The 12,051-nt window shown below is 44.1% G+C and overlaps 1 protein-coding gene across 3 annotated transcripts in view; it reads left to right on the forward strand.

Annotated features, from left to right (window-relative positions):
* PSD3 (pleckstrin and Sec7 domain containing 3) overlaps nucleotides 1–12,051 on the forward strand; it is a 148,616-nt gene that overhangs the window by 24,842 nt on the left and 111,723 nt on the right. For all 3 annotated transcript variants that reach the window (XM_081844887.1, XM_081844885.1, XM_081844886.1), the window contains 2 exons: nucleotides 193–1,219; nucleotides 8,441–8,809. In XM_081844887.1, coding sequence (XP_081701013.1) covers nucleotides 193–1,219; nucleotides 8,441–8,809 — 1,396 coding nt within the window. The remainder of the gene's footprint in view (nucleotides 1–192; nucleotides 1,220–8,440; nucleotides 8,810–12,051) is intronic.

Genomic DNA, 12,051 nt, shown 5'->3' on the forward strand with positions numbered 1-12,051 from the left:
AAGCCTGGCCTTCCAAAATGCAATGCTGTCCCAAACCCCAAAGCTGTATTAAAAGCAAGCCTAGTAATAAGACTGAATGAGAAATGACATCATGCATGAGGGACTGAAATGGAACACTGTTTCCATGTAATAGGAATGCAGACAAAATACCGGTGCTGGAATTAAGTCCTTATTCTGCTTATTTTTTTGCAGGCAGCCATGGAGGTAGCACTCTCCTTCCACACAACATCAACAACGAATTCCCGGAATATGGGGCTGTGGAGGAAGGTGCCAAAACTTCGGAAATTCCCTCTGAGGTTCACGAAGATGAACTAGTGTGTGTTTCTGAAGGGCAACCATGTGACCAGCTGCCTTCTGAGAACGGCAGACCTAGTGATAAGGTAGAGTTTTTCTCTGAGAGGTTACAAATGGCTCCCCAAGAGGAAGAAGTGTCAGAACAGTTTGGCAGGCCAAGTGAGACTGTAGAAACCTCCCAAGATTTAGAATCTGAAAAGGCACTTGACAGGGAAAACGATGCTTTTGGTTTGGAGATGCAAATGGAAAAAGAGAGGAAAGCTGGCAGTGGGGCTGAGGAGGCAGCCAGGGAGATGGTTCTTGCAGGCCAAGATAAACCTCCAGAAATGCCTCTTCCATCTGAAGCAACAGCGGAGAGAAAATTGTATTGGATCGCAGAAGAAGACTCTATGGTCTTAACTGTGGAAATACAGCCCGAGACCTTACGAACTGCTGGCGGTGCAACTGAGGAGGCCCACAAAATATGTGATACCAGTTGCCATAAAGCTCTGGCCCAGCCAGAGGACAGAAAGGTGGGTGCTTCAGGAGTCCTTGGCGGTGCCTGGGCAGACTTTGAGCGGGAGTTTTCTGTGTTTGATTCAGACAAGGAAGAAAGAGCGCCCGAGAGGAGGATATCCAAAGAGGCAGCTGTGAGCAAACATGTGGAATTTCAAGGGGTGGAAATCCTTTGGATCCAAAAAGCAGAGGAGCAGAAGGAAACCGGACTCTCTGACATGGATAGTGTAGAAAGAAGATTCTCAAAACATCACACACCACCTGCAGTCTCATCAGAATTGGACTGTTTGCCGGAATGCTCCTGGAATGTATCCTGGGAAAACTTCAGGCCTTTAACTTCGCTGGCCGAAGGTGGAGAGGATGAAGTCTTCATAGTAGAGGAAAAGAAGAACAGGGCACTGGAGAGGAAATCTATGTTGGACAAGGACAGGTAAAAAAGAAAAAAGAATGGGAGAATGAGAAAGTCTCTCACTCTGTCTCTACAGATTTGGGAGGGAACACAGTCCATACTTAAAAGTGCTACTAGGCAACATGTTAGGTACAGTCGTACCTTGGTTGTTGAACGGAATCTATTCCGGAAGTCCGTTTGACTTTGGAAAATGTTTAACAACCAAGGCGTGGCTTCCAATTGGCTGCAGGAGCTTCCTGCACTCAATCGGAAGCCGCATTGGACGTTTGGCTTTCAAAGAACATTCACAAACCAGAACACTCACTTCGGGTTTGCGGCATTCAGGAGTCAAAACGTTCAAGTCACAAGGCATTCGGGATCCAAGGTATGACTGTATTGGCTTCATAATGTTCTTGGGATGGTATCCTGTTGTTCAACACAAGGATTGTATTGATCAATACAAACAGTGTATACTGTTGTGCGTAAGGCAGGGCATGATACAAAACACCCACAACACCCCGTCCCCCTGCGGCAATAAAAGCAACCACCAGAAAACCTTATCCTAAGCAGTTTTCTCAAAATTTGGTCTTAAAACATTTTTTGTTCAGGCAACCCTATTCAGACGTGTTTTATCCAGGGCTTTTTTCAGCCATGATTTGATGGAGCTCAGTCCCAGCACCTCTCAGGTGGGCACCATTGCTATTATAAGAGAACAAGGGAGGTGTTCGTGGTGAGTTCCAACACCTCTTTTTCTAGAAAAATAGCACTGGTCTTACCTCTTTTTTGCTGCTGTTTGCTTTAATCATCCTTTGAATGCTTTTAAATACTTGTTTTAACTGAGTATTTTAGTGATTTAATTTAAATTTTTGTAAACTGCTTAATTTTTGTTTTGTTTTGCAGTCAATACTGCTGAATAAATAACTAAAACAAAGAACACCAAAGAACACAATAACTGTGGGTGACCAGGAAATCTCTTGTTTCTTCAGTGGCTAAGGGCTGTAGGTTTAGGAGAATTAAGAACTGTTTATCAAGCTGCCTAAAACCATTCAATGGGTGCAGCTTGCTGAGTCTCTAGAGGGAGAGAGGTTCCCGGTCTTTGTGCTACAACTACGTCTCAGGTGTTTGCCAAAGAAACTTTCAGTGGGCAAAGGACCCTGAACTAAGTTTCTCTGTAGAAGAGGCTTGCTTTGGCTGAAGCATTCCTGAAGCTATGGTAGCTAGCTAGGAGGGGACTTAAGCATTACGGTGACTTGCTGCCATACAAATGAATATTTTTGCCCATTATTTATTTTCAACTACAACCACATAGTTAATCTTCAAACTGTGTGTTTAGCAATGGGAACAGCGCGAAACTCTCTCCCCTTATTCCAATACCTGAAAGCTCATTATTTAACCCAACATTTTACAAACAACTGCCTCAAAACAACAGCATGTCTCTCTGTCATGTATTAACTGCACTAGAATGGTTTGTGCATTTTTTAAAAAAGGTTAACAGATCTTGCAGATACTTTTTTCTGAACACTTCGGCTGTGAAACTCTGCACCCCCCCCCTCCCCACCGCCTTTCATTTCTTTGGATGCTTCTATCATAGCAACAGGAAAGCTCTACCAGCAAGCAGCAAACAAATTCTGGTTCAAGGCCAGTCACAAGCTGCTTTTTGAAATGCTAAGTGAATGCGTCTGGCGTCACTCCCTTTAGATTATTCAGGTTATTTCAAAGCTGGTCAGAATGTTCAGCCTGGCTTCCTGACTGCAGGCAAGCTATGAATGAGAATGAGAGTTTTGCAGGAACGTGGGGGGTGAAGAGGGGGGAGACACTCCCCTCCCCATCACCTTGGTTTTACGACCAGCAGAAGGGGAAGTAGGGTCTAAGTGCAGACTGGGGGGTGGAGAAACTGGGTTATGAGGAGTTTGGATTTGATATCCCGCTTTATCACTACCCGAAGGAGTCTCAAAGCGGCTAACATTCTCCTTTCCCTTCCTCCCCCACAACAAACACTCTGTGAGGTGAGTGGGGCTGAGAGACTTCAAAGAAATGTGACTAGCCCAAGGTCACCCAGCAGCTGCATGTGGAGGAGTGGGGAAGCGAACCCGGTTCCCCAGATTACGAGACTACCACTCTTAACCACTACACCACACTGGCTCTCTCATCTCATGAGTAGATGAAGCGTTGGAATAGCCACTGCTGAATGTGTGGGAAGGGAAATAGGTGAAACTGAGACACCTCTCAGTATCTTTGTCCTGAGACATATCTGTAGTTGGCAGAGACCACTTGGCTGGCATCTTGACAGCATTGATTGTCTCTGTTTGCTTGCCACCTGGTGTGTAAATATGCCAAGAGGAGTTTGAGTGAGTCCCATTGCACTTGTGGGCTCTCCCCTACCACGCACAGAGCTTTGGATAGGAACTGAGCACTATCACCTTATATAAATCATTCATACCTCACCCTTCATTAACCCCAGAGAGGCAAACAACATTACAAATGATACCATGATACCATGAAACAATATTTCATTTAAATGCAGCTTAATCTATTGTCTGGTTTTACATTCACAACACAACTGCACTTGCCAAATGAGAGGCACCACTGGAGTCAAAATGTTTGGCTGCAGAGCATCACAGCTCCATCCGTTTTGGTGCCACTCACACCAGAGAGGGGCAGCGTTCGAGATTCGGGCTGCCACTATTGAGAACGTCCTTCACGAGGCGACTGCTCAGCTCGTGGAGGAATGAGTAATATGTGTTACCAGCCGTAGATTTTTTTTTTATTAGTTCTCAATTACATTCCAATAATAGCCTCTTTATAACAATGCCAATTTGTAATGCAATTATTAATACAGTGGTGCCTCGCAAGACGAAAAGAATCCGTTCCGCAAGTCTCTTCATCTAGCGGTTTTTTCGTCTTGCGAAGCAAGCCCATTGACGGCTTAGCGCATTAGCGCTATTAGCGGCTTTTAGCGGCTTATCGGCTTAGCGGATAAGCAGATAAGCGGCTTAGCGGCTTAGAAAAAGGGGGGGAGGAGAAAAAAAAACCCCGCAGGAACTCACAAGACATTTTCGTCTTGCGAAGCAAGCCCATAGGAAATTTGTTTTGCGAAGCACCTCCAAAACGGAAAACCCTTTCGTCTAGCGGGTTTTCTGTCTTGCGAGGCATTCGTCTTGTGGGGCACCACTGTACCAGTCATTCAAACACTAAATTAAATAATTTAATTAAAGTGGCTAGATTTGATGGCTTTCTAATTCTCTTTATTTCTGCATTCCAAAATCGTACTGGTTTCAATTACATTCCGGTCATAATAATCCCTTTATAGATAGGTAGCCGTGTTGGTCTGCCAACAACTGCAATGTTAATAGCTTCTATATGTGTTGACGCATTAAATGATTTATAAAACTTCAAGTGAGGGACTCAAAACTATATCATTGTTCTTTCCTGTGGGTAGCAATTATTCTGTCCATGGTGTGTGTTCCTGTCCTTGTAAGATATTATATCTTTCCCCCCCCGCCCCACCCCCGGCTTGTTGCTGTTATCCATCATTCCTTGGGCGGAGCTGATATTCCATTGTTATAATGAAGTTTAGTTTAAACTGTTTGAACAACTAACCTCCTGGATCAAATGGCAGCTGCTATATCAAATATTATTTGGTTGGCTCCATGCCTCTCAATGGATTGTAGTCCTTTATCTGAAAAGGTAATCACCTGGGCCAGATGCAATTCCTCACAAGAGTAGTTCTTAAAATTAAATTTAGTCCAGTAGATTTACTCGTGAAAGGACAGAATTTATACAGAGTCACTAGAACGCCTTATTGCATGGTTAGGCAAACTAAGGCCCGGGAGCTGGATCCGGCCCAGTCGTCTTCTAAATCCAGCCCGCGGATGGTCCGGGAATCAGTGTGTTTTTACATGAGTAGAATGTGTCCTTTTATTTAAAATGCATCTCTGGGTTATTTGTGGGGCATAGGAATTCGTTCATTATTATTTTTTTTCAAAATATAGTCCAGCCCCCCACAAGGTCGGAGGGACAGTGGATCGGCCCCCTGCTGAAAAGGTTTGCTGACCCCTGGGCTGGCGCAGACAGGATGATCCTGACTCAGTTACATGAAGACAATGCATCCCCCCTTCTCTTCTCCTGCTGGTCTGAAGTGTGGTAAAATGTTACACTGGCCTCCATGTTGACCACAGTTAGGTCCCCTCTTAACCAGGATTTGTATCATAGCTAAAAAAAGAACACTGGTTTGCATTGTCTACCTTTAACCTACTTAAACCATGCAACCCTTAACCATTAGTAAACGTTGTGAAGGAGGAGTGGGGGACTGTTCATAGCAGAGGAGAGGAAAGAATACATATTCTCCCCTGTCCTGCTCCTGCTGTTTTTACCATTCTTACAGGTCAAACTAAGGGACACGGGTGGCGCTGTGGGTTAAACCACAGAGCCTAGGACTTACTGATCAGAAGGTTGGTGGTTCGAATCCCCGTGACGGGGTGAGCTCCCGTTGCTCGGTCCCTGCTCCTGCCAACCTAGCAGTTCGAAAGCACGTCAAAGTGCAAGTAGATAAATAGGTACCGCTCTGGCGGGAAGGTAAACGGCGCTTCCGTGTGCTGCTCTGGTTTGCCAGAAGCGGCTTAGTCATGCTGGCCACATGATCCGGAAGCTGTACGCCGGCTCCCTCAACCAATAAAGCTAGATGAGCGCCGCAACCCCAGAGTTGGTCACGACTGGACCTGATAGTCAGGGGTCCCTTTACCTTTACCTTTCAGGTCAAACTACACGTGGCATTCATTAGTCAGTGAAACCAATGGTTTTTTTGACAATACAAATGACAGGTGCAAGAGACCAGTTCCGATCAGGCAGGATGCAAAGGGTCAAAGCCCCGCTGCTTCCCATTCTAAGGTTTCAATGTGAAACAGCTCCCCCTTCCATATATACATCCCAAGCAAATGGAATTATGTGCCTAATGTCATGTACAGTTCGTCTCTATAAGACCAGGAGTTCTATGCTTCTGTGTTGGGGCCTAGTGCTGTTTTAATCAGAGATATTAAGGCTCAGAAAGCTAGTAGATTATGGGTTTCTAAAGCAAAACCCAGTGCCAAAAGCAGATTTTGAAGGATTATCTAAATATTCTTACTATTCTGCTACCCCACCCCATCCTGAGCCATAGTCATTTGACCAAATTGCTTGGTTTACTAACAGATATTTATGGTTTTCATCAAACAGGATTCCTCTTCTCTCTCATCTTAATGGAACAATACGAGGACTGGGTTAGAAGGAAGCTGGTCTGGCGTTATGCAGAGCCTCAGTTATAATCTTTGCTGCTTTCAGAGTGACTTTGAATGTGACAGTTATTTTGGTAGCCTTGTTGTACCCAGCATTGCTGAGGAATACAGTGCAGTTTTCAAATTGGTGGTTAAAATCAATGCAGGTTGGGAAGGGTTCACAAAGCCATTTGATTCAAAATGGCATTCAGTTGTATCCAGACATAGCTAGAAATCTGCTTCTTGATCTCAGGAACCAACTTGTAAAATTTGGTTCCGATATCTTAAAAAGCGTCCAAATGCATAGTGGACAAAAAAATAAATAAATAATAAATAAATAAATAAATAAAAAATCCAAAATATATAGCAGATGGAGATATCAGCAACCACAATAGTCCTTTGCTTCCCATTAGTTCATCACTTCCTAAATACCGTATTGGCCCGAATATAAGCTGCGCCCAGATATAAGCCGTACCTTTAAAATTGGAGGGGGGAAAAAAGAAAAGAAAACATACCCGAATATAAGCCACTCCATTCCTGGCGCTGTTTGCTGCACACTCCTGGCTGCATACCGTAAGGTCGCGAATATCAGCCACACTTTAACTTTTCACGGTTGGTATTTGGGGGAAAAGTAAGGCTTATATTCAGACCAGTACGGTAGAACTTTTGAACTCACATGCAAACAAACCACTTTAGCACTTTGCACAAATCCTGCATGCTAGAGGCATCATTGCTTGTGGTATGCACACCCTTCCCACTCTTGTCTCCATCCATAGGTTCTATAGAGCTTCAAAATCACAGAATCATAGAGCTGGAAGGGACCATGAGGGTCATCTAGTCCATCCCCTTTTAATGTAGGAATCTTTTGCTCGAACCCATGTCCATGAAATTAAGAGTCTGATGCTCTACCAACTGAGCAAAGCCAAGCCTGCGGGTTAATTATTATTTTTTATATATATATATATTTTATTGTTAAAAAGAATCCTGCAACACAATAATGTTACAGCATATTAAAATTATAAAATAACAAACAAGCAATCTTAAAATAATAGTAAGGTAAAGGTACCCCTGACCGTTAGGTCCAGTCGTGGCTGACTCTGGGGTTGCGGCGCTCATCTCGCTTTATTGGCCAAGGGAGCCAGCGTACAGCTTCCGGGTCATGTGGCCAGCATGACTAAGCCGCTTCTGGCGAACCACAGCAGCGCACGGAAATGCCATTTACCTTCCCGCTGGAGCGGTACCTATTTATCTACTTGCACTTTGACGTGCTTTCGAACTGCTAGGTTGGCAGGAGCAGGGACCGAGCAACGGGAGCTCACCCCGTCGCGGGGATTCGAACCACCGACCTTCTGATCGGCAAGTCCTAGGCTCTGTGCTTTAATCCACAGCGCCACCCGCGTCCCATTAAAATGATAGCAGACAATAAAACCATTTATTACAATGTAGTCCTTTTTTTGTTTTAGAAAGTTTTAGGATTCTTCTAAAAACAAATAAACGGGATCACACTTATCTCCCCATGGAAGTTATTACACAGATGGGGAGGAATGTCTAGGGAAAGGAAGCCTGTGTTAGGCCACCTTCAACTCTCTGAATAGCCATTGTCTGTCCTTTTGTTCTGTGACTTGGCTGCGATGTTTGGAGAACAGACCCAGAAGCTTCAGAATCTCCAAAAGCTAATCTGGAGTAGGGACACAAAGTGTGTCTTTTCTACGAACACAATGAGCTGATGTTCTTTCTTAGTACACATCATAATGTGCAAGCCACTTTTGTTTCTACTCAAGTACAGGGACCGGGTGGGGAGGGGGTGGAGGGAGCCAGAGGGAAAGACAAGGGTGTCTGTTCTTCATTAACACAATTGAAACCAGACGTGTAAACATTGGTACCTGGTCATCAAAAGGAAAGGCTAGTTATGTGTGTATGTGTGCGCATGAAACATCCACAGAAGATCTGAGTGTGCCCACATGAAAACCTTAAAGCAGAAACTGAAGAGGCTGTCTTTGGTTTTGAATCCTAGGCTCATGGAGGAGGAGGAGAAAGAGGACGACGACGACGAAGCCATCAGTGGAAGAGTGGAAGATGTCCTTGGGCAACCGCACTCCGAAGTCTCCACAGATGTGTACAGCTCCCAGTTTGAAAGCATTCTGGACAATGCCTCTTTATATTATAGCGCAGAGTCTCTGGAAACTTTATATTCTGAGCCGGATAGCTACTTCAGCTTCGAAATGCCGCTCACTCCCATGATCCAGCAACGTATCAAAGAAGACGCTCAATTTTTAGAAAGGACTCCTGATGGGGCAATAAGAAAAGGCCACAGCGACGGGATTGCCAATGGACTAGGAGATGTGAAGGAGACGGACATCACAGAAGCTTGTCATTTAGAAAGGTAACTAAGAAATGGCTTCCGTATTACATTTGCTGTTGCTTTTGCACTGATAATGAGCTTTTTAATCCTCACAGGTAGAAGAAAGTGTGTGTGTTTAATTAGTTGCTAGTAAAATGGAACTTAGTGTGAGAAGAGTCTCTATGCTGCAGAGACCTCTGAGTGGCTGTTTGTGCTCTGTGCACAGAGCCATACAGTGCCGCTGGGTGTTCTGCTTTCTGAAGGCTAGGCCACTCAATGATAGAGGCATGTTTACGTGCACTCTCTGTGGACGAGGTTTTTGAGCAGGCTTCCTCATCCTCGGCCCTCCAGATGTTTTTGGCCTACAACTCCCATTATCCCTAGCTAGCAGGACCAGTGGTCAGGGATGATGGGAATTGTAGTCTCAAAACATCTGGAGGGCCGAAGTTGAGGAAGACGGTTTTTGAGCCTCTCTTTATCTGCACAGTGTTCTTGGTTAAGCTAACAGTAGGACCAAATCTTGGAGACATTGGCTCTTTTTAATACCTGGATGGGCATGCAGTATGTTCAGTCAACTGCTTGGAACTTAAATACTGTATGTACTATTAGCAAGAACCTATTTTGCCTGGTATACGAAGTAGATGGGATAAGCCTTGGTCCCAGTTTCGGTGAATCCCTTCTACCTGTGGCAAAATATTTAAAGAAGTGGATTAATCTCTCCATGACTTTGCCAGTTTCCCATAAGCATGGAGATTTTGATGTTGGGAAATATCCAAACTTATGACCTTCCCTATCCTAGCGGTGTGCAGTAGTACAGACATAGGAACGCTGTGCCACATATTCTATCAAAGGGCCAGATATAAAGTAATCTGAAGCTTGCCACTTCAAGCACTAGGAATCTTTTAAAACTGTAAATAGCATTTGCTCACAGTTACCCATTGTTCGCCTTCTCTTCCTCTCCGTCTTGCTGACAGCTAGAATTTAGATTGTAAGCTTCTCTGGGCAGGGACCTCTCTGTCTGTCTGCCCTGCTTATGTTACCTTATAAAGTTCGGTGCACAGTAATAGTGCAATATAAACAAACCTTTAGTGCAGATGAGTTGATAGGCAATCTATAGCCATTGTGTCAGCTGCAGGCCTCTCCCAGTGTATTATTGGTACAATGGAAGGCATGCACGCTGGCTCAGGAATCTGGGTGGGTATGTGTCGCCATTGCCATGGACAGTCTGTTAATCTTATTCATTATGAGAATAAGCCTTCAGCTCATTTAAGGAAATTCGAAGATCTGCCTTGGAACCACCAAGGCTAGAAGTGTAAGCAAATGCTGAACTAGCTGTCATAAGAAGCTTAACTCCGCATTTTCTATTTGCTGTTCGACTGTCTTATCAACAAAGGCTTTTGGATTTCATTTTACTTTCTCTTATTAAGCCTGTGTGGTGGAAGAAAATAAGTTAACAGATAGGTGGGGCTTCTCTGTGCTTTGATGTACAGCTTCAAGGCATGGGGCACTCAGTCCTATCTCCTAATAAAAAGTACGGCGGGGGGTGGGGGGAATGAAAGCTTTTAGCTTAAGCATCTTGAGTGCTGGCAGCACAGTTTCCCGGTTCTGCATGTTGTAACAGAATGAAAGCTAGGGCTGAACTAATCTTCCCAGGGGAAGTTAGCAAGCCAGATTTACTTGGAAATTGGAACATAAGCTAAATATACCTCACATTTCCCCCAACTGAATGTGCTTTTAAGCTTGGCTGTGTTGTCAGTTGCTAGTTGGACATTTGTTTCTGTTTACCTATATTTTTAATTTATTTGTGCTATTTATACTATGCCTACTAACCAAACTCAATGGATATTAAAGCCTTTAACGCTCTTCTGTTCCTTAGGATTTTGCAGTTTGATGCACTTGTAATGTGTACCTTTTAGAAATGTATTAGTCAGCATCTCCTATATTGGCTGAATTTCCACATAAAGCCATGTTTTGGCAGTGCTGTGTGGATGAGCTTCAGCAGTATGCTGTGCTTGCCTGCTCTTTCCTTCCACTTGAACCTGGGATCCCTAAGCTTCATAACAAGCCAGGGGAATATTATCTGCAGACCATGATGCATTTTCAAGAAGTCCTTGAGACCACAAGAGAAATCGAGGAATAAAAGACCTTTCGCAAGCAGAGGCCAAAATAAAATCACATTTAAATAGCAGTGCTTTGACTGACACACAACTTTGTGATGTGTGCTAGACATTTTGCCCTGTCCGTCCACCATGCGTGTTTAGTGCAGCTGCATTCGAGTTCTGAATTGAGAAGCTTTTCAAGCAGACTCCCACATGGTTGCTGTAACGTGGAGAGAGAAAAAGAGTTATTACATGTTAGGGCACAGAGAACAGGCAAAGGAGAATAGTGGCCTTCAAGACAATGGAATTTTAACAATTGCTCGATGTGGCAGCCTGGGCTGATTCATTAGGATAAGTCATGCTGTCAGTAGAAGCAAAAAATGTTTAAAAAGGAAAAAGAAACCTGGAAGAATGCTGAGCAGCCAATAGGTGTCCCCTTTGAGCTGCTGTGAGGAGTTCAGTATGGTATTCAGAACAGCATGCTTTTGCAGCTTCTTGGTTCAAAGGTAGCTCAGGCTCCAAATGATACGGTCAACAACAACTTAGCAACCCCCATTTATATGCTCAGGGCAGGTTGGGGATCAACTGACTTGCATGGGAGACAAAATAGGCTGCAGCAGGAGAGGCACGGTTGAAGAAAGGCAGAATGCATAACAGATTGCAGCTCTTAGTACTGAGTGGGGCCTGCTGGAAACTGAGCTTTTTTTGTGTGGCCTGTGCAAACCCACCTTCCGTTTTGTTCTTGCTCACACTAGAGTGTGACAAAGGGACTGACCCTAGGAACTGACTTTACGTACTTATTTTTATATTGCACTGTGCTTGTGGCTGAGTAGGTGTGATAGCTAAGCTCACTGTGCAGTTACTTAAAGCAGTTTGCAATCCAGTTTATGCAGCGGAACAGGAAGTTTGTTGGATGCGCAGAGATCAAAACCTCACATGGGGTGGCTTATGACTGAGAACAGGCCCAAGAAGAGAAACTAAGGGAGACTTAAGAGCAAGAATTTGAAAGGAAGGTGCAGAGTAAGGAATGGACTGAGAGGTGAAGGGATCAGTGGAGAATGAGGTTTGAGGACAAGGAAAGAGGAGACAAAGAATTGATGCAGTGTGATAACATGGGAAACACAACAGTGCTAAAACAAGTTTTATAAGTTCACAAAAGTTATTAGTCTCCATAATGTTTTGCTA

The sequence above is a fragment of the Podarcis erhardii genome (genome assembly GCF_964252035.2).
Source record: "Podarcis erhardii genome assembly, chromosome: 17".
Lineage (NCBI taxonomy): Eukaryota > Metazoa > Chordata > Lepidosauria > Squamata > Lacertidae > Podarcis > Podarcis erhardii.